Source organism: Parasteatoda tepidariorum, chromosome 1 (assembly GCF_043381705.1).
Source record: "Parasteatoda tepidariorum isolate YZ-2023 chromosome 1, CAS_Ptep_4.0, whole genome shotgun sequence".
NCBI lineage: Eukaryota > Metazoa > Arthropoda > Arachnida > Araneae > Theridiidae > Parasteatoda > Parasteatoda tepidariorum.
This window is the reverse complement of record NC_092204.1, coordinates 25582667-25606986: the sequence shown is the minus strand read 5'-3', so window position 1 is coordinate 25606986 and position 24320 is coordinate 25582667. Positions and strand designations below refer to the sequence as shown.

General features: G+C 27.3%; 1 protein-coding gene across 6 annotated transcripts in view; it reads left to right on the top strand.

Moving 5' to 3' along the window:
- LOC107455203 (tight junction protein ZO-1) overlaps positions 1–24320 on the top strand; it is a 327629-nt gene that overhangs the window by 301069 nt on the left and 2240 nt on the right. For 4 of the 6 annotated variants that reach the window (XM_071177697.1, XM_071177706.1, XM_071177722.1 and 1 more), the window contains 17 exons: positions 10–180; positions 2476–2612; positions 3749–3799; positions 5177–5272; positions 6015–6103; positions 6996–7206; positions 9138–9235; positions 12964–13221; positions 14449–14478; positions 15770–15836; positions 16734–16892; positions 18274–18369; positions 18464–18558; positions 19546–19730; positions 20627–20680; positions 21721–22185; positions 22913–23121. In XM_071177697.1, the coding sequence (XP_071033798.1) occupies positions 10–180; positions 2476–2612; positions 3749–3799; positions 5177–5272; positions 6015–6103; positions 6996–7206; positions 9138–9235; positions 12964–13221; positions 14449–14478; positions 15770–15836; positions 16734–16892; positions 18274–18369; positions 18464–18558; positions 19546–19730; positions 20627–20680; positions 21721–22185; positions 22913–23121 (2471 nt within the window). The remainder of the gene's footprint in view (positions 1–9; positions 181–2475; positions 2613–3748; positions 3800–5176; positions 5273–6014; positions 6104–6995; positions 7207–9137; positions 9236–12963; positions 13222–14448; positions 14479–15769; positions 15837–16733; positions 16893–18273; positions 18370–18463; positions 18559–19545; positions 19731–20626; positions 20681–21720; positions 22186–22912; positions 23122–24320) is intronic. The other 2 variants (XM_071177703.1, XM_071177713.1) reach the window with 1 other exon arrangement.

Sequence of the window (24320 nt, the reverse complement as noted above, 5' to 3'; positions counted from 1 at the left end):
ATTTTCCAGGACTCATTTTAGTCATGAGAGTACAGGCAAAGGCGAGCTTAGTTTCCGTAAAGGTGAAGTTTTCCATATTGTGGATACATTACATAATGGAAAACCTGGATCTTGGTTGGTGTACAGATTAGGAAGAAATGGGCAAGAAATACAACGTGGAGTGATACCCAATAATTCTAGGTTGTTAACTTTAACTTACATTTGCACTATATATGATTATTATAATTTTACATTTGTACCATAATTGTTCTAATTTCCCTTTAAATTTATTATATAAATCTATGCAACACAATGTTTATTATATAATTTTTTAATCTATGTTATGATACTGTCTTTTTATATGTGTGTATGCCACTGCTCTTTGAGATATAAAATTGCATTTTGCTACCTGCTGTAGGAAATTTCTTCAACATAATTTTACTCATTTTATTTTAATGACAGCGAACTATCTTTTAAAAATTTGTGCAGTTTATTAGATTTTTCGAGCATTTTAGTGTATACTTTTATTGTTTTAGAAATATTGGTTCAGCTTATTACATTTTTGAAAATATTTCTATATTTACCACTTACGTAAATATTTATATATACTCGTCTCTATTTAAAAATATTTTTACAAAGTGTTATAATTTTGGAAATACAGTAGGGAACCGATTATCCGGAACGATCGGGACCATCGCTATTCCGGATAACTGATTTTTCCGGTTTTCTGAATCGCTACAAAAAACCGTTTTTTTATTGTTAAATCCAACTAAAAAAAAATTTTTTTTTGTGGAAATAATCTTAAAAAGAGGAAAAAACGATGAAGTAATACACTAATGATTATTTCCAAAATGATGGTAAGGTGAACATCTTTCAAAAAAGAAAGAAAAATCCTAAAATCTTATGAGGAAAAATTTTCTTTTTTTAAAAAATGGCGGGAAAATGTATTGAATTTCGTTCCGGTTTTTTGGTTTTCCGGTTTTCTGATTTCCGGATAACGGGTTCTGTACTGTACTTTAGTGGAATGCTGCTACTTTTACATATAAATTCATCCACCTTTCAAAAAAAAATTTTATTTATTATTTTGAAAACATTTGCATGCTAATAAGAATATTTGTATCTTCCGTTGCCGCTTTAAAGATAATTTTGAATCCTCTAATTAATTCATTTTGTAAATATTTTATTGCATTTTTGAATAAATTTAGCATATTGGAAATCATATTGTATTTTTTTAGAGATCGTGATACTTTTTATGGCCTTTACTGTTATTTTGAAAATATTTTTGCAGTTCCTTAGATTCTGACAAATTTTGCTCTTTTAGGTTCATAAATTCAGTACTTTATGTACTTTAAAATACTTCAGTACGTTAAAATACTTTTTCATTATTCTTTTATTATGAATTTTTTTGTGCTGCTCTTCTTACTATATATTCAATTTCATTATATTCTAAAATATATATTCTGTTTTTAGTCTAATTTAAGCAATCAACATTAAACTTTAAAAAAAATTTAAAAATTGAAATTATTCACTCTGATTTCAATGTAGTTTGTAACAAGATGAAACATTAAAATTTAGTTTTTACTTAATATTATAGTTTCTATGCCATTTATTTACAACTTAAATTAAAATTTATTTTTTATTCCCAAATAATTTTTTTCAACTATGTTCTTTTTATTGATATCTAATGCTTTAATTACTTTTTGCTTTCTTCTGCTTATTTACAACAATTTTATGTGTTTAATTAGTTCTGTGCTTTCTTCAACTTATGAGTTTATGAGATAAAAACATAATTTCAGTTTTTACTTAAGATACTTAGTAGGGATATTAGTTAAAATAAAAGTAAGAAATTTTAAGTTTTAGTCATTAGATATGAAATGCATGATATTTCGTTAAGGCAGCCCTCAATGTGCAATTTTGATTTTTTATCAAACAGGTAGAAAATGAAAAATTTAAATGAAAAGTCCCAAATTTATATTTAAGCTGGAAAAAAAACAGAAGTGCTAAAATCTGACCAAGTACAGTGCAGGAAAATGAACATGATACAAAAAAAAAAGTTCAATAGGGGGTTAAACTTCGAGATGTCTTTCAAACTCTCTCTGTTTTACCAACACCGTCTCGTTGTTTATTACGTTCACCTTTCAGTTCTGTAATTTCTCAGATTTCGAACATTTTTGTTTTTTTCCTCATTTAAACATTAATTTGAAATCTTCAACTTTTTTCTTTCACATATTACTTTCAAATTTTTTTGCATTTATTGGAAATTTATACATTAATATTTCTTATTTACAATTGAAATAAAGTATTAATTTCAAAATACTTATTTGTGTAAAGGCCTAATTTTTACTATATTGGGTATTAAATATTTGGTACAAAATGTATGAAATTGTTTTTGTAATTATTAGTTTGTTAATTTTTGGTTAACAAAATGTGACGAATGCTTAAAATGTCAATTAGTTGCCTGATTATTACTTAAATTACTAAATTTTTTTCCAATAGAGCCAAAGAATTAGCACAATCTCAAAATGTATCTTCTAAAAAAGAAAACGAAGAAAGTGGGCGAGGAAGTTTCTTTCGTCGAAGGGCAAGACGTTCTAAATCATTATGTAAAGACCATTGGGAAGATATTGTTCTTGGTAATTATTTTCTTTAAAAAGTTATAATTGAATTCAATCATAAAGATTTCTGTTTTTTTTTTCTTTCCCCAATTCTTTAAGAAACTTTCCAACTCTGAATGTTAATTACGTTTTTCTGAAATCTCTGTTTTTGATAAAGTAACTTTCATTTGTTACTTTAAATTTAAAGTACTACTGTAATAAAATGTTTTCAATTTTTCATCAGTTAAACTATTCTTTTATAAAGGATTGTTTACAAGTCTACATTTTGAAACTAGTTAGCAATCATTATATATAAAAAAAAAAGATATTTGCAGTTGCAATTAACTAAAAAAAAAGAAGAAAAATTCATTTTCTAAGCACTGTACAACAGTGCAATATTATATTAGTACATACAACATATTGCATGCAACAGTGCAATAGTTCCACTTCCAATCAATACCATTAATAAAATGTTGAATAGAATCCTGCAGGGATTGGAATATTGCATTTTTGTTTAATGTGTGACCAGCCATTCCAATTAGAACACTAATAAGGGTTGTAAATATAACTTCAATTGTTTCTACCTTTAGTGCCAAATTTGTTTTTGCTGTATACATCTTAGATTTTTTAACCTATGTTTTAATGTAAGTTTCTTCTAATATGCTATATATGATAGCTTCTTAATGTATGTCTTTTTTTCAAAATACTTTAATCAGTCTAATATAACTGGAATAAAATATGTGTGTTAATTTTATTTTAATTCAATGTTTATTAGCTGTTATTCAGAAACAAATCAAGCACAAATTTTTCTTGTATGAATATTATGTCTACAATTTTATTCCAATTCTATTCATAGTTATGCAAAAGAAGTTCATTTTGCAAAAAAGTTCAAAGTAGGAGAAAATTAAAATTATTTTCACATTGTTATGAATTATTTTCTCCATACTAGTGTGATATGGTTAAAAAAAGTTTTTTTTTTCTTCAATTTTATAATGTTGTAAACTGAGTTTGGGATTTCAAGTGTAAATATTAAAAACAATTTGAACCAAAATAAAATATTTGTTTTTATTTTCATGAAATGTGCCTACAAGCTGTCTTTTAACAAGTATTAAAACATAAACCGATATTGTTATTTTTTTCAATTATTTAAATCTTATTTTATATTTTTGTTATAGCTGACTCAGTTACAAGATTTCCTCCCTATGAAAGAGTTGTATTGAAACAACGTAAGTATTATTTTTGTTCATTATAATTTTAATCAATTTATTCAATCAATTTTCATCAATTTAATCAAATATTTTTTATGTGGGATGTTTTATGAAGAACATCCTGCATGTTTTTGCATGATGGTAATACAAGCTGTTCTATTAATTTATATATTTTTGGAACCCTGTAAAAACAAAAACAAAAATTGCACTTTAAAGTCAGGGTGTAAAATTTCAGTTCTAAAGCACTACCCAGATTAAAATTTTTGCTCGCCTCTGTTTTCATGAAAAATATAAGCTGTTTTCAAAATATTCACAACTGTAATATAAGGAACTTTTTGTTGACCTAAATTAACGAAAATTTAGAAAATGAAAAACACATTTATTGTGTTATAAACACTGATAATAGCTAAAAAAAAGTTTCAATGGTTCTAATGTTATTCACATATATCATTAAAATACAAACAGTATTAAAATTTAAAACATTAGAAATGCCTATAATTTTCGATACAAAGAACTGTCCATATGATTAGCATGTTATATTATTATACCGTTACTTTTGCCACAAAAATATATGACAATTTTATGCTTAACATCAAACAATGTTGAGGAGGAGGGTCAATGAATAGAAATTCTTAATCTATCATCAAATATCCCAGTTTTGAAAGAATTTCTGTGAACTGTCTATTGTGACAGCTGACGTGTCTCTCACATAAATTGTGATCACTGGTTGAGCAGCATAAAAATCTTATCTGGAGCAAATTTAAAATCCAACTGAACATTCTTTACCATTAAACTTATGAGCTAATTTTAGTGACACGAACGTAACCTTGAATTTCGCCTTCTCTGTCTACACAACGTCTACTTTCTCGTCGAAGAGATTCTGGTTTAAATACTTGGAGAGTTTCTTTATCTCTTATCCCTAACTACAAAATTTTCTTCTTTGGAATGCCAAACCCAAAGGCATCAAAAACATTTGGTTCCCACACGCAAGCTGGCAATTAGAAATTTCATTTTCCTACTTTATATGTTGCATTGTGGTCTTTCAGTACTGATTCTGACTAATCATTATTGGAGTCAATAAAAGCAAAAAGGGGTGTAAATTATCTATAATTAGTTTGTTTGACAATAAAACTTAAAGCAATTTATAACAAAAAGCATTCCAGTCCTCCTAGACAAGTGAATCGTTATATAATGATTTTAATTCCTCTTTTTTTTCCTGACCTTAATAATAATTACCAAAATTTTAAAATTAGATTTTTTTTAAAAAATGAATACACATTAGTTTATTTTATTTACTTTTTCATTTTGTTCATCCTATATATTTGTTTTTTAATTAAAATAATTTCAATCCATAATTTTATAATTAATAAATAATTCAATCCATGATTTTTTTAGCTGGCTTTATCAGACCTGTAGTTCTTTTTGGTCCAATAACTGATGTTGTGAAGGAGCGGCTTCTAAAAGACTACCCTGGATGCTATGCATCCCCTCGTATGTATAATTGCATTTTTATTCTCTGTCTAGCATTCTTTTTTATTTTTTCAGAAAATATAACCAGATAAATATGATAGATAGACTGAAACAAATTATATTTCATTATATTTCTATCTTGGATATTTTTAGATTTTTTGTTTAAGATTCTTAGTTATGTACAGTATGTTTTGCTAGCTCAATTTTGTATAATGCTCTTTGTTTTTTTTACAATATCAGGGGTCATACTGTCTTTAATAGATATAAAATTTTCATTTTGATTAAGAATAATAATAGTTTCACTTATTTATTACCACCACAATTAGTTTTAATTTTGTAAATTATCTATGTACAACTTTTTTTTTTTTTTTTTTTGTTAATGAAAAAAAAACATTTGTAAGCAAATGGGATAAGTAAGAAAATTGTCTTTAACTTTAGCATAAAAAAAAGAGAAAAGAAATCTTTAAAAATGAGTTATAATTAAAGTTAGTGAGTTTTTTTTCTTCTCAAATATATATTGATTTTAAAGATTTTTTGATGCATATGAGTTATTTTTTTACTAAGGAAGACTTTCATATATTTAACTGATATTCAATTTATTCTTTTTATGGGTCATGTATTATCAAAATAGCAAAATATATGAGTTATAAAGAAAAATTTTTAATATTCAATTATACAAACTTTTTTGTTATACACACTTACTTCCACAACTTATACATAGTTTTTCAGCATATAATAGTTGTTTATATATTTTTTATTTCAGAATCTGACAATCAGTTAGAAGATGAGCAAAGTAACCTTAAATCTCCTGGGATCATTCGCTTGAGTGCCATTAGAGATGTCATTGATAAGGTATGTATTTCATTTCAGCATTTCAATAATAAGTTTTCTGATTAAACAAATATGTGTGTAATCAGTGTTATCTATCTAGAGCAGAAAATTTAAGAAAGCAATTTCATGCTTCTATTTATTTATGAGTAATAAAATAGAGGGGTATATTTCAAAACAGTGATTATGTTTATTAATTGATACCATTTTAACACATTACATTATAACTGATGGGTAAATAAAATGAAGTAAGCACAGTAAAATTGCTTGAAGATTTAACCAAAAAATATCCCATATTTTCTTTCAATCATAATGAGTTAATTGGTTTAAGTTTTCTAAGAAAAGAAAAAAAAATTAAGAAGTATGAAGGGTAAATTTTTTGTATTCTTTTTTTGTTGTTGTTGTTTCTATCATTTAACTACATGTTCAAAACACAAAACAATCTGGAAAGGTCATCCAATTAAACCAAAGCTTTTTTTTTTTTTGGATTTTATTCTATCTTGAGTTGAAAAACATCTTTCAAAATCAGCTAGAATTATTCACTGTTTAAGAGCAATAGCTATACATTTCCAATATTCATGAAAAAAGACATAGCCACTTTCTCTACACCCATAGACTGAGTTTTAGAGAAATTATCTTCATTTCACAACAGTAAAGGAAGTAACATTTTTAACAAAAATGTTACAAAGAGTATTTTCACTCCTGGTAAAGTTTTTAAGGAGTAAAACTCAAATCCTATGCGTGAAATATGAATCAAGATGTGTATAGGTTAACTTTGTATGTAAGAATAAAATATGTATTATGTTATAGCATCTTTTAGCAAACTAATTAGAAGTGCAGTTCACTTTAATGTATTGTTAATGTTGTATTAACTATCTATTCTGTTGATTTACTTAAGATGGACTGTCTGTTTTAGGGAAAACATGCCATTTTAGACATCACGCCAAGTGCAGTGGATCGTCTTAACTATGCACAGTTCTATCCCGTTGTAGTTTTCATGCATGCTGAGAATAAGCACATAATTAAAGAACTCAGGAACAAATGGGCAAAATCTAGTTACAAGAGTTCAAGAAAGCTTTATGAGCACGCCTGCAAATTAGAAAAATTATGGTCACACATATTTACAGGTTAGTTTTTTATTTCCCTTTCACTTAAATTTTATTAGGTTGTTATTCTCCTGCTTATTATTTTAGGATGTTTACTTTATTCCCTGTGCATTATTCTAATACTTCTCTCTCTCTCTCTCTCTCTGATATATATATATTCTGGGCTTGGAAAACAGACTGTTTCAGTTAGTTCGTGAAGTACTTGCACTAATAATACTATTGACTGAAACTCAGGAACTGAAACCAAAGGGGCTTACTATATGCTTTAACTCTTTCTTTATTGAAGTATCCAAAGATTCACTTCCTGTTTTAAGTGCTCAGTTAGAGTTTCAAATTTAAAATTAACAAAATTTTTATATTTTATACTGAATCTATAGCCAAAAATTTTGGAATAGGTTGGAACCAGAGAGATCTCAAACTTAATTCAAAAGACTAAAATCTAAAATATCATACCTTTTGTTTTTTATATATATTATTTATTGATACCTAATAAGATAAAGAGCTATTTGCAACTGTAATATATTAAAAAAAATATTAATGTTTAGTTTTAGATACTACTTTTACTATCTTTTTTGATCATAACAAAATAGGCACAAAAATAACCTGCTTTCTATTCAACTAATTTTCATGCATAGGTTAAATGGACAATATATGGAGAAAAAATTTTAAATTTTATGTTTCTTTTTACCAGCTCTGAGGTTAATAAATCATTTATATTAAGTAACTTTAAACAACATGGTGTAATTATATTAGCACTAGGGGCCAAACTCCTTGCTTGCTGCCGCTTTCCAATCCTCATGATTGTTTTTTGATGCAAAACAATTTTTTAAAATTGTTTAATTGAAATGTGTGTGGTAAGAATAATTCTGTTTGTTGGCACTCATGCTTCCCACATTAAAACATTTCTCTTATGATTCTACATATTATTAAAATAATATTTAGAATTACAGTTTTATTTTGTTATAAGAAATGCATGTAAATCATCTATGGGATACCTGCAAGTGAGGTAGTGTGGGTATCTCGATCCTGATTGATTGTCAAAACTTGGTATTTGTTTACGTTAGCAACTGTTCTTTCCATTTTATATCGATTAAGCCAAGCCTGTCAAGCATCAATTCTCTGAAGTGACACATTCTATATTCTTACACAAAGATTTTTTCTCTAAGATTTCAATTCTTTTACTATATATTTTTAACTTAACACAAAAACGGGTACAAAGCCATGTAGAGCATAAGCAAACTAATTATGCATCGAAGTTGTCAGGTACACAAAACAATTTAACGGCTACGATAAAATACATAAACAAATAATAAATTTAAGTTTTTAAGTTAAATTGAAGTAGACAACAAAGAATTATGTTTCATCAAATCTGATGAGCAATACAGCATTGTATTTAATTAACTTTCTGACTTAGGTGACGAAACTTAGCTCAACTTCAACATGTAATTTTGCTTGTTAAGGGTCAGCTTGCGCTGACGTCATAGGTCACATGTGTGGGTATCAGTAATCTTCTTCTTAAATTGCAAGTACCCAATTCCATTTTCTCTGTAAGGAATTGGTATTAAAAATTTAAAAGCTGTGTTTTATCTAAAAATATTTAATGAAATAAAGTTTTGGGACATAAGTGTCTTCATACGAAAAATAAGATTTTTATATAGTTTATAGAAATCTTAGTTTATCTATAAATTAAAGCTTAAAATTAAGAACATACTTTTCAAAAAAAGTGAATGATATTTAAAATTATTAACTCAAAATTCAATGTACCTTACAATGTAGGTAAAATGGTATTATTTTTATACAAAAAAATAAATAAATAAATAATAATAATAATTAACTGAGATTTAAAGTCCAAGGTATTGTCAGTTTTAGGGGCTGACTAATATTAACCTAATTTAAAATATATTTTGTTCTATTAATGTTATATAACTGTTTTCTTTTCAATTTTATCATAGCTTCCATTTCCCTTTCTACTGGAGATTCTTGGTATAAGAAATTGCAAGAAACAATTGATAGACAACAAAAACAACCATTATGGGTGTCTGAAGCTAAAGTATGATTAATTTTCATTTATTTCTTGCATACTGTATATTATTATAAAATATTCTCATTTAATTTAAGTTATAGATTTAATATGTAATTATACACTACCCTACAGTAATGGAAAAGACACTTTCAGTTTTTGGCCTTTTTTGTTAAATTTCTCAAGAAAAATTTAGAGGATTATTTTATAACTAAATGATGTTGTGTGATTTCTCATATTTCTTTCAGAGGTTTGAAGGACCCACAATTGCAAACCAAAACATGTATTTTTGAACATTTTATGGCAGAAAATATGGCAATAAGCTTGTGATTGGTGTTGATCACTTTGACTGTTATTTGCAATTATTGCATATAATTTCTAAAACTTTGCTTAAATATTTATGGAAATATGGACACTTTTAAAAAACATTTACATTTTTTTTGTCTTAAATTTTTCTGCTGTAACTTTAAATCTATTCAATAAAATTGGACAAAATTCTTAGAGCAATTTTTCAATTCTTAGAGCAATTTTTAGGACAAAATTTTAGAGCAATTTAGCGAAATTATTATTTTGAAATTTGAAAGAAATTTGTTGAAAATTGCACCAGATGTAAGCATTGAAAGTAGTTCTTTCAAACTAATGAGGAGTGGAAAAAAATTAAGAAACAAATTTTAATAATTTTTTATTGAATTATATTTAGTAGCATATGAAAATGATCTGCTTTTGATTATCTTGAAAATTTAAAAAGTTTTTTGTTTTTGTTCATAATTTATTGCTAGTCTCTCAAATCTCCAAAAGCTTTAAATTTTAATTACAAATATAAGAAATCATATGACCTAAACACCTCTAAAGTTATAAAATAATCCTTTTAGTATTTCTTGAGAAATTTAGAAACTGTGAGTGTTTCTTCCACTATTGTAGGGTAGTATATATTAAGATTGGTATCACCTTAACTGAACAATACTAAATGTATAACTGTACTACATCATGAAAATTAACAAATAATTAAATTAGACATTGGAAGATTCTTGATATATTTACATTAATTCTTATGATATCGGGTTGAGTAAAAAGTTTTCCGCCAAGGCAAGATACCTCTGTGTCAGCAGCAGCCGTTCCCTTGGTAGTTACCCTTTTCTGAAACAGGCTTTTGCATTTTAAAGCTGAAATTTGGAACTACACAAGTATGTAATTTGTTTGTCAAAACTTTATCATCTTGTGCACCAGAAAAGTGTTTGAAATGGAGCTATCACGTAAGCAGATCAGAACGATTATGTACTATGAGTTCCGAAATAAACTCAGTGTAACTGAATGCCACAAGAAAATGTGTGAAAGTTTAGGTTTCAATACTGTTTCTTATGATACAGTAAAAGTTTGGTTTCGAAAGTTTAATAATGGGAATTTCAACATTGAAGATGAACCACACTCTGGCCGCCCTATTGAGGTTGATTGTGACCAATTGAAGCAAATTATTGATCAAGAGAGAAATGTTTCAACACGAACCATTGCATTAGAGCTTGACGTTTACCAAAAAACAATAGTAAATGCCCTCAAACGCATAAATCTAACATTTAAGTTTAACCGCTGGGTGCCTCACGAATTGACTGCTGAAGACAAGAGCAAAAGAAAAGCGGCCTGTTTGGTTNTAAAAAATATATAAATTTTATGTATTAATTAAATTTCACATATGAATATAGGTTTTTGACATTTTCGACATTTTTGACAGTGAGGTTTTTGACGTGACGGTTTAAACCATGGTTTAAACTGTCAAAAACTGTCACATGTCAAAAACCTGCCAACCCTGGGAAAAAGTAAAAAAAAAATTTTTTTTTAATAATTTTGTATTAAATTATATTTAGTAGCATATGAAAAGATATGATATCTTGAAAATTTAAAAAGTTTTTTGTTTTTGTTCATGATTTATTACTGATCTCTCAAATCTCCAAAAGCTTTAAATTTTTATGATAAATATGAGAAATCACATGACCTAAACACCTCTAAAGTTATAAAATAATCCTTTTAGTATTTCTTGAGAAATTTAAAAACTGTGAGTGTTTCTTCCATTATTGTAGGGTAGTATATATTAAGATTGGTATCACCTTAACCAAACAATACTAAATATATAACTGTACTACATAATGAAAATTAACTAATAATTAAATTAGACGTCATTGGAAGATTCTTGATATATTTACATGAATTCTTATGATATTGTGTATATAGTGCAATTTGTGATACATTTCATGAACTTTTATAGCAATCTATTTATTATGCACTATTTATAGAAGGGTTTCTGATAATAATTAAATGAAATGTAATATTATTGTATAGTATGATTCATAATATATATCGTTGATTATGATATTGTTCATATATTATGATTCATGTTATACCTACATAAATGCGAATGAGGCAGATCATCTTAACTGTTTTGGTTTGATGTTTATGATTGCCTCATAAGTAAAGCAATCTTTTAAGCAACAAAAGTTGTTCAACCAGTTCTATTAAGTAACAAGCTTTGCTTTATGTATTTATTAGGAAAGAAAAAACCACTTCCTTTGCTTCAGAACTGGTTTTTGTTTTTATTCTGAGTAAAGAAGTGACTTTTATGAGGAAAATATTTATATTTTGGCTTTAAGCAAAGTTAACAGTTAATTTAGTTCCATCACAATAGGAAAATTTGACTAGTTGTCCATTGTTATAATATCGTATAAACAGTATGATTCATGATGTAGCATCATTAATCATTATGAAATTGCATATACAGCATGGTTCATGATACACTAACATGAATTGACGTTATGTTGTATTAACAATATGATTCATGATGTATTAGTAATAATTTTTTTATTGTTGATATAGTATGATTCATAATATACTAACATAAATTATTGCAGTGTTATACAATATGAATCATGATGTATTAGTGTAAATTATAATGATATTGTGTACACAGTATGATTAATAATGCGTTACCATGAATTGCCATGATGTATATACAGATTCATAATATACTTTCTCAAGTTGTTACAATATTATACAGTCTGAATCATGATATATTGATATAAATTATTATGCACAGTGATTCGGGATTTATTATCATTAAATATCATATATTGTGTACACAGTATGATTCATGATATACAGTATTTGCATGAATTGCTATGATATTGTATGTGCGGATGATGTTTATATGGGTGATGTATACATGCCCAGTAGCAGAAATTCTCCTGTAGAACAGCAGGCACTGCGGATTACACTGGACAGGCAAATTATTTTTTTAAATCTCTAATAATGAAAACAATAAATAAAAAATTGCTGAGACACTTTTCTAAAACAGCCCTTAACATGCTTCTAATCAAAATTATAAAACTGAGTAGAGAGAACACTGCAAAGAACAGAAACTAACCAATAAATTTTTTCTGAAAGTTTATTAGTTTTCTACTGTGTAAGGATTTATTTCAATTTTTTATTGCCTCTGTTCATTTAAAACAAGTTTACCCAACAGTTTTTTGTATATAAATTTTTAATATCTTTACTAATTTTTCTAAGTTTAATTAAGCTGAATACTTATAATAATGATCTTTGCCTGTGTTAGGGTCAAACTCAATTTCAGATTTATAAAGATAGTTGTTGTTGTGTTGTTGCTGCAGTTTTACTTTATGAATTCTGTTATCGGGTATATACGGATTTTGTACATTGTATATGCAAATTCATGAAGCACATAACATAAATTGTTATAATATTAATATTTACAGCCTGATGAAGCAATTACTGATGATTTCTTATTTCCGATGACTTCCCGTTTGAGCTATGCCTCGTCACCTGAAAGTGATTTAGATATCTCGATGGAAGCACGCACATCCAGCTTCAGGGAGCCGAATGAACAAAAAGATCGGAGGTTGGTGAAATCATCCAGCGACCCAAGCATAACTGCAGCAGAGGAATTAGCTGATGCTAAATCATACAATCGATATCCTTCATATACACTGGGAAGAAGTAGTCATCACCATCAAGTAAGCAATTAAAAGATCTAGAGATGTTTTTCTGATTTTAGCTTAAAAAATCGATTTAATTTTCTTGACTATCGGAAAGTATGAACAGATACTTGCTTCATAAAGACATCTTAATGTTATATAATATGAAATAACTGTTTATTTTTTATTTCATTTATTTGTGAGAAAATTACTTTTGATGTTGCAGCTGTTAAATTAAAATTGAAGACAATTTTGCAGCTTCAGAAACAAATGCATGCTTTTCTCTTCAAATAATATACAATTATAAATTTTTCATTTATATATTTCATTAATTATTTTTTTTTTGTTATTGATTAAACTTCAAAACCAGATTTATTTAGCTATCTTACTTTTTGAAGGAAAAAAATTTAATCAAATCCTTTGGAGTTGACAAATCAAATTCTTATGAATTTGGCATAGCTTACTGTAAAGCCCACTTGCCTAATGTAAATTATATTATTTAGTAAGTTCAGTAATTTTCAAGGCCATAGTAAAAGAGTAGAGCCAATTTTTTACACTCAGTAATTATCACTCCCCATGATCATGAAGATTATAAAATGCACTCTTAATCTAAAAACGTAACAAAAACAGGAAAAGGCCGTAAATAATAATTAAAAAATGGATATGTTTTAGTTTAATTAGTTGGGTTGTTACATGCCTTTCTGTTTTGTGTATGATCTTGTGATGTTGAACGCTACCTATTTACTGATTATTTTCTATTTTTCCAACTGGTACAGAAACAGGTTTACATATAGTAATTTATATAGTAAAATTTATTTTTTAAACCTTCACTTTGAATTTTTTTTCACAGCAAATAACAGTAAACATATTTTGTTCATTTAATGAAAGACAATTTTTTTAATGAAATATTGGTGTGCATAACGAAATTGTAATCTGGAAGTTGGTCGAAATTTTCCTGCAAAACTTGGGTAAGTCAAGGAATTTTATTTCTGCAATCGAGTGGGAAGTTTAAGAGTGGTTTCAGGATAAAAAAATATCTGTGTGTGGCAAAACACTTCATGATCCATGGATTGCCGGAATGTCTTTTCAAAAAGTTCTTTTAATATTTCTAGAAAAATTTTTTTAACATCCTCTAATAATGATGTATCTATATATATTTATTTCATATAATTAACTTTTCTTGGACTAACTTAGAATATTAATTTATTAATTCTCTGGTGATGGTACCTTTATTCTTACTTTTCTTTCCTTTCCTTTCCTTGGTAGCTTCTCTACCCGTTCTACATCTTTAGAAGGGTAAGTGACATTTATATTTTCCTTTCAATTTCTTTTTTTTTTGTTTCAAAATAACTAATGTAACAATTGACTAACATCTCATATGAAAGTGCCTTTTTTTATGAAAAATTTAACCATAGAAATGTTATTTCAAAATGTTTTGTTCTCTTGATCTGAATATTTCTTTTTGTTAAATATTTCTTTTTGTTTTGATATTAAACTTGAAACTAATCTTTTATTAAATTTTCTATACTCTACATATTCTACACTCTGTTGCAAGTTTTTTTTAAAATAAACAAAAACATTATCCCTGTATAAACAGTCTGTTTGCATCTGATTGCACGACAAATGGATGTCAAGCTCCCAGCGTGGACAAATGTCAACATCGTTAACTTTTGAAACCACTTTGCAGAGCCTTCTTTTTGCTTGCTTTATTGAATAGTATGAAATGAGAAAACAAAACTTAGTAAAAAATCACCTAGCAAGTAATAAGAATTAGTAAAAATTACAGCAAAAAATTGTAACCGACATAGGTCTTTTGTTTACATTTAAACAAACTAATGAAAGAATAATAAATATTGTTTCTTTCAGACGATTTTCAGTGAAACAAGAGTAAGAATTCATCTCACATTAGATTTCTTAAGGGCATGTCAGCATAAAAAGTGCCATTTTTAGTAGTTCAATCAAATCCAATGTTCTTGCAAGGTCATAGAATTGTTTCGTTTTCAAGAATTAATATTGTCCTTATTTATTGAAATATGTCGCCAAGTTTAGGATTACAATAGAACTATGAAACTATAACTTTTTCTAATAATTCTGTGCTATATATCCTAAAAGATAGCACAAGTTAAATTTCTATCTGACGTGTTTAACTTTTAAAAGCTTTTATATTATTTTCAAATCATATTTCTATAATTTGGTAATGAAATAAAATGGAACAATATTCAGTCGCAGTGGATTACTTAAATCCTCTGCAACTTATGCCACAATGGTCTTTTTTTTTAACTTACAACAGAGTATAAAAACTTTTTTTTTCTTCTTGGAATTATTAATAATTTATAAGTATTTTGTACTCTATTTCAATGATATATGTAATACAATATTTTAATGATGCAAATCTGTTTTAAAGCCATTTATTATCAGTATTAGTAATTTAGGTTATGCAGCAATGTTGCAATATTATATTCATTGTTTGTTTGAATTGAAATTTGTTGATAATTATAATTTATTATTTAATTGAATTGCTATGAATAGATGGTGTAATGCAATTTAACTTGTTTATAAACTTATAACTTTGTTTTATTTTGAACAGGAAACTGCTATACCACTTCAGTCTGTCTTCAAAAATGCCAATGATATGCTTACAGTTCCAGCAAAAGGTAAAAAAATGGGGGACATTGAGGTGATATTTTGTTTATGCATAAATATTGTTTCCATATTGGTTATATTATTTAGGATTTTTTTTTTCTTCGTATGCTTTAATCCAGATTATACACATTTAGTTTGCTTGCCACTTGCTTAAAGCATTTTGATTTATATGATCATTAAAATGTATTTCATTTTTTGAAACTTATATTTGTGCATTTATAATTTGTTTGTATACAAATATAATTTACTGTCTGGCAGTTACAAAATGAGCCTAGTCTCGTGACTGGCATACTACAGAAATAATAAATTTTAATTCGAATAATAGTACATATGTATATTTTTTGCCATAAATTTTTATAATTGTCTATTAATAGCTGCTGTTATTGAATTAATACAAATTTTATGAATTTAATTATTTTATTATTTTTTTTATCCATTATTTGAGGTTGAGTGACTGCTTTTGTACCAAATATTTGTAATCAGTAATTCACAATAATGTTCACCAATTTTATTTTTCTACAAAAAAACTGTAAATATTCAAGCTATATCTAAAATTTTTAAACTAAGTATATATTTCATTAAAAAAAATTATTTATAAAATTTTTTTTAACATGAGTAAATTTAAAAGATATGTTAAATGAAAGATTAATTTATATTTTACTTATTTGGTATATATAAAAACACTTAATTAGAATTTTTTTTTACTAAATTACATAAATATATTCATTTTATCAAATACTGATCTTACTTTTTATATATTTTACATTTTTACAATCAATATTATGATTTTTTTTGTATTTAAGTATGTGTATTGTATTGTGTATTTAAGTATGTGTAATTGTATTTAACTTATTTAAAGTAATGTGCATAGTTGTACTGTTGATTGTCTGTTTTTGTTTTATTATCAGTACTACCAGTTGAGCAAGAAGAATACATGCAGCACCTTTCTAAAAGTAATAGCAACAATGGAACTTATGGGGTCCAACAACAAAGAACAAGAATTGACCCTTATGCCACTTTGACACCCAGTGAGAGAGTTGCCAACCAAATTAGCAATGAATTAAAAAGTAAGTATTAACTTGACAAACATGTTAAAATAGGAAGTGGTTAAAATATGACATTAGGGTCCAAAATGGCTGAAAGTGTAATTGACATGACTACAATCATGTGAATACAACAAAAAGAATATATAAAATACATTCTCAAGTATCAAATTTTTGCCTTATGACATGTTATTAGAGAACATGGCACAAAAGTATTATTGCATGAACTCCTGATTTATAGTTGGTGTGGAGTCAAACATATATAAGTAAATTGAGTGTCTCTAATTGTTGTTGTCTCTTAATATTTTCTTAAAATATAGATGCAAAGAAAAATATTATTTCATAAATTCCCAATTAATCATAGATTTGGATACGTCAACCCTGGATAACATATTGTTTATCTAATTGTTTCCTTATAGATTTTTATTTAAAAAAAAAATTTTGGATAAAATTTCATAAAATTCTAAGTATTTACAGAATTAAGTGGCATAACAACCCTAGAAAAACAAATTCTGTGTCTCTAATTATTGTTGCATTTTAACTTTTTATTGATAATCATTATTACATAAACACCTGATCAGAAATAAGTGGGAAGTTAACTTTAGATTTGTAATTTGTGTGAATAGTCCTTACACACGGCCAACTAGTCTTCTTCGTTATTAGAAAACCTCTTATTTAATTTTAACTGGCTATTTTGACAGTATTTTTTTAGTGCAAAGAAAAAAAATAATAATCAGCCTGCCGAAAGTCTACTTTTTATTTAAAAAAAAATTGTATTTTTCTTCTATGTTTCACCTCACAGTAAATATAATTATACTATGTTTAAACTTATAAAAGATGTATTTTACTTCCATTTTTCTTTTCCCAGTAAATGAATTTCCATTAATATATGTTTCTCCTCATAGAAAATGTAGTATACTTCCATATTTTTTCTTATGAAAAAATATAATTTTACTCTTATGTTTCTCCTCACTGTAAATGTATTTTTACTACCATTTTTCTCCTTACAGCAATTGTATTTTTACTACCATTTTTCTCCTCACAGTAAATTTATTTTAACTACCCTTTTTCTCCTCACAGTAAATGTTTTTTTACTACCATTTTTCTCCTCACAGTAAATGTATTTTTACTAGCATTTTTCTCCTTACAGCAAATGTATTTTTACTGCCATTTTTCTCCTCATAGTAAATGTATTTTCACTACAATTTTTCTCCTTACAGCAAATGTATTTTTTTTTAGTGAGAGTATTAAAATAAAATGAGTTGTTTATTTGTAAATGAGTTACCTATTTGTGCAAATGCTAAATGGTAATAATGCTGACTTTCCTCTTTATTTTAGATTTTAAAAAAAAAAAAAATCATGATAGAAGTTCTTGTATAGTTAATTTTAGCTTTTTCTCTTACAGATATGTATGAAACTGGCCCCCGCAGCTTAAATCCTCGACCTCCTCAAATCGATAGAACTAGCAAGCCTAGCGTTAACTATGATCCCAATAGCTACCGTAAGTCATTATGTACCTACATGCTTCAAAAGCATTTATTTTAATGATATTTTAATTGTTTTAAGTTGTGTATCAAATTATGTATCTTTTTCAGCTTCAAATCTTCCTGATGTCAACATGAATGTTCCACACGATTATATCAACACAATGGAAAATTTTGACATTTTACCTCCTGTTCAAGATAGAACTGTAAGTGACTGCTGCTTTTAATCTTTGCTCAAAAGTTTCATTAATTTAAATTTAGTTAAGTACTAATATTCGGTATGCTATAAGATATTGAATTTGTTATGAGTAAGTATCAAATAGATTAAATATTTGCTCTCAATGGTAGAGAACACCATTAGGAAATTTTTTTAATGGTCAGTGTCCAGTTGCAGTTTTTTTAACAGTGGTCTCTTTTTAAAGCATGTGGCTACATTTTCATAAGTTTAAAAAATTTAAACAAATTAAAGAACTGTTGGTATTATTAATGTAAGACAGTTTTTTGAAGCATTTTCAGGGGTCTGTCCAGGCCAAGTTTACTACCGTTTAGCGGTACCTTTCACAAACTCAAATTTAGGAAAAACGGTAGTTTCACAAAATACTTTTTCTTAAAATTTTATTTTTTTATCCCATAAGAAACGATAAATCCGTATTTTTACCACATTTTTGTGTTAGTTTCTTATTATAATTTTTAATTTTCTCAAATTATGTCTAAATTTTCACAAAATAGGTACCTCTCAGAAAAACCTAGACAGACCCCTGATTTCTCAAAATACAGTAAACATTAACAAGGTTCATTTCAAAAATAAAGAAACATTTAAAAACATGTGTGAAATAAAGTAATTTTTTTAATATTATAAAATATTCATAATAGTTTCATATTTATTATTATTATTATTTATCTTAAAATACCTATGAGTTGATTGGAGACAAATGTTTCAAAATAAATATCTTACATCAACAGTTTTTTTAATTGTTAAAAAAGTGAAATTTTTTGAAAAGTGTCCACATGTTTTTTAAAAAAAAACCACAGTTAATAATATTACAACTTGCCACTAACTAGTAGCCAAATTTTCCCAATTCTGAAATCTATCATTTATATATATTTAGTTTTGACACCGCTGTGAAAAATTCCTGCTTACGTCACTGATTTAGATTAGTGTTACTAATCATTTAAACTTCATTTACTTTTAGATCTTTAGCAATGGGCCATCATACCCTGATGAATCTCCTGCAGTACCGAACAGCCCTCCATACACTTCGTCTCAGTTTTCAGTTCGAGACTTTGAGTCTATCTCTCCAAGAATTCAACCCAATCCTTCCATCCCATATCAGTCCATGACTTTAGATCGTGTGAAATTTTCACAAATGAAAAATAGGTACCATAGATTTTCTTTATGCTAGTGGTAAATTTAGTTATGTACGAATGCTCTGAGTAATATGTACATAGTGTTTTAAAATAACCATTTTTGATATTTTCAATGCTCGAATACACCATATAAGGGAAAGACCAGTTCCATGTTTATAGCCTCCTCCTTTCCTTCTTCTCAGTTGTATGGGAATGAACTACGATATTTTCTCCTTCCGTGATATTTTTTGCAGTTAGTTCAAAAAAGTATTTTCTAAAATTTCTACAAGGCATTTTTTAAGAGCTATGTTTAATGCAGTTTAATTTTCCATATAATTTCTTAACTTAAAAATAATTTAAATCTGTTTGAAAATTAAAACAGAAATTAACATATTTCCTTCTCCTATGACTGCCCACACTCTAATAGTGAAAGCATGTAAAGTGTTGCCATAAATAGAGAGTTCAGCTCTCTGTCACTTTAGCACATTTCGATTGCCAATATATTTTTAGGATTTTCCTGAAATGAAGATAAAAAAAATTTTTAAAAGCTACCTCATGTCAAATGAACAGAAAAAAGAGAAAACATTTTAGTTTTGCCATATCTAAAGTTAAAAATGTTGGATATATCACTTTAGAAAAAGAAGTTTTAGCTGTGCCACACTATATAATTCCTTGACCTTTACTGAAAAAAAAATTCAATAATTAGGGTTACAAAATTTTTTTTTAAATAACTAAGCAATTTACTATCTTTGTCAAAAACCCTAAAAAACTTTATTTTTGCTACTTATAAGTATTAAATATCTCTCTCACCTGTACTGGATCAGCCTCTTTCAGAGATTTATGTTTTATGTATTTCTTCTTTTTTTTTGTTTATTTATTAAATAAATAATTGTTATAAATTTTTATAACTTTATTACTTTTTTTTAGACATGACATTAAACCACCCCCTCCACCACCCCCAGTAAAGTCTACAAAAACTAGGTATGAAATTATTCTATTAATTATGCTTTAGTTTTAGAATTTGAAAATGTGTATTATAATTGAGACAGAAGGTAGTGATATTATTTTTTAATTATACTAAAAATAATTTATCACTGCTATTCAAGTAATATTATGGGATAATTTCAGTGCAACAAATAAAACTATGTAGTTAAATATGACTACTAATAAATAAAAATATACAGTGTAATTAAAAAATATAAATAGTCTAGGAGTGAGAATTCTTTCTTAGAAATTAAAAGTTTATTAGACCTAAATTTTCATGGCCTAAAAATATAGTTATAAGTAACTTTAAATTGTTGTATTTTAAAAACCATGTGGTTTTACAATCAAATGTTTACAAATGCATAAAAAGTTATAACTCCTATGGAGTGATTACACAAGTAGGGAATTTTCTTGTGTGTATATACACACACAATAAGCTCTGAATGCATTAAAATTGCACTTTTGCTGTATAGAAAGAAAATGTATACATAAGGTTTTTTAACTTCTATCAAAGGACACACCTGACTGCTTGCCTCTTAAACCCAATCAAGGATTAATTTCAAGATAAATAATTATTTGTGTTCTGGCTTATGCAACCATATTAAGCTAAATTCAACTTGAATGTTTGAATTAATATTTTTATCGAACCCAATTACATGCATGCATGTGAAAACTGGCACTGGATTTAAATTTCGATTGCAAATTTTGTATACTGGCCTTTAACAGTCAAACACTTTAAATACGTATTTTATAGTTGTGTTCGAATTATAATGACTTTACTACTTTAAATTCATTATATTACATTTTTAGAGGAATAATTTGCGGGATTTTTTAGAAAGGATTATATAGCATAATTTAAAGGATTTTTTAAGAATAATTTGTAGGATATTTTATTATTTTTGCATAGCTTTTTTTAACCCTATTTTTTGATAATTAAGTGTATACTTAATCTTTTGAAGGGGCACATTCTTTTGCTATTCGCTTTGCTTTCCGAAAATTAATTCTTTATGATTTATTTTTAACATTTGCTTTTTCAGACTTTCTGATGGACGACCTGTGCCACCACCTAAACCATCTCTTCTGCAGAGTAAACATTGGACAGCAGATTCCAGCAGACCCCCAGAAATTCCTCTCAAACCCAACCTCCCTCAAGAAAATGGACACACTCCTCTCTCACCATATCATTCTAGATCTTATCCCACATCTCCTTCTAAACCTCCTCCTCCTCCCAAGAGGAAAGATCCATCTTTTTATAAACAATTCCAAGATAATCTTGCAGACATTCCACCCGATGCTGCCATGGCACACTCTTATAGTCAAGAAAACATGTGCACTTATCCTAATCGTCCTTACAGCAATGTTATGTTCAATCAGAAGAATGGACCCCAAATTTCTCCCTCACCTCCACTCAATCTAGACCTCTCCGCTCGAGAGAACAGGGGGAGCGCTTTTGAGCTGTATAAAAAGTCAGATGGTTTGCATCAAGATCAAAATGGTCTAAGGTAGCTTTATGAAATATATTTTAATATATGATAAGCTTTTCAGTTTTGTTTCAGTTATATGACTTAAGTGTTAATTAATTTTTATTTTTACCACTACCCTTAAGTATCATCACAATTGGGTATAAGATGAAAGAAACTTCAACTGTTCCTTCTAAAGAGCCGATTCTGTTCAGAAAAACCGACTTTAATTTACTATTGCTAATTTTTTTTTCATAATGTCAAAGTGTAAACAATAAATTGCAGGATTAATGGGGAAGTAATCCTGCAATAATTTGTTTGCATTTTGATACTTTTGAAAATATTTTTCAACATTTTATGCTTTGTGTTTTTCGATCTAAAGGTTTACAGGAAATCTTTTTACTATGAACTTCTAGTTTTAAAATATCAATGCAGGTGAAACTAAAATTGACAGAAAAAGTTTCTTCCTAGTTCTGTTAAGCTTGATCTTCAAATTATTTAATTTTAAAACCCTTCTTTATTCACTTCAATAATGATTTTTCAGAGTTTCAAAGTGTTTTTTTTTTTTTTCTTTTTAAATATTACTTTGTAACCCCTAACGTGCATATTTTTGTTCAATATCTTTGTAAAAATTGACTATTAAGTGTTGTCATTTAGTCCTCACGGAACACACAACATGTTTATGTGTAAATGATTTTTGAATTATGTTTGTTATCACTGTTTTTTTTTTTGTATTAAATTGTCTACTATATTTGGTAATGTTTTTCAGGAAAAAATATGAGGATACAGAGGATGGACATAGCGTTATAGCATCTGCACAGGGAGTGTTTGGATATGAAGGAGGCACCCTGACATCTAGGGAAACAGGTGTCACAATCCTCATACCACCTGGCGCCATATCAGAGGGAGAAAGGCATGAAATATATTTTAAAGTGTGCCAGGATCCTAATATGTTGCCACCACTTGACAAGGACAAAGGTATTTTTTTAATGCAGTTTTAGTTACCTCTCTATAGCTTTTGTTCTGTAAGAATGAAACTTTGACTCAAAATGTAAACAGAAATCAAGGATATTTACTCTAACCCAGCTATAGTGAACGGTTTGTGGGCCTAGCAATGAGTTCACTATACACTATACTTCACTATATCCAAAATATATAAAAAAAATATTTTTAGCATTGTTGGAAAAAGTGATTGCAACAGTACATAATATGTTATAAATTCTTAATTAATGCGATATATTGAATCTCTCTACAACATAGTCTCCTTACAGCCAATTTCCTCTTGAAAAGATTTTTGAATTAGAACATTAAGTAGTACTCAAAATAATCTCCCAACAACAAAGTGCTTGTCTCTCTATTACAATTTTTTTTAAATGTTCATTTTTCAATTTGTCTTTTTTGGAATTTCTTTAATTTTTGTCTTTTTTGTTTTCGATATTTTTGAAGAATATACTTTTACTTTTGAAAACACATATGTTATACCACCTGGATATAGTTCCATTGTATCATTCATACATTATTGTATTTATATTGACTAAAAATTTTGTTATATATATTTAAATGCCTACAAAATGGGGATTTGAGTCTACTATAAACAATTTACCGATGCCTTAATAATTCACTTAAGCATATGAAATACCAATCATTAAATAACAGTTCAGTCGGAATTATTAGAAATGTTCATTTGTTCATTACTACCATGTTTTCATTATAGCAGGGTTTATAGGTTATTCTGTATAAAGTCATGACACATTCTTATTTTCAGACATTAAAAAAAGTTTTTTAAGTATAGTGACTAAAAGGGCTAGTGACGTCAATAGAATTAGAATATTCAGAATAATCCAGAAATTTTTGACGAAATAAACAGTTGAAATAGTAATAATGCAGGTAGTCCAAATCTCAAAACAATTTATCTGTTTAAATAAAACCTGAAATATTTTAATTGCAAGAGTGATAAAGTAAGTGATAAAGTAAATAAAAAAGAAAAAAATGGCGTTGCATTTCTTGGATTGACATCAACTCCGCCACTCTACTAATGTTTATGTTTTATTTATGTTCCAGATTATCCTATTGGTACTTTCCGTATGTCCCTAAATGGAAGAGTCTTAGATTGCTATGCTTTCTAATATTGAGTAATGTGCATGTCTTGAAAGTTTGACATGAATGGTTTTCAGTTT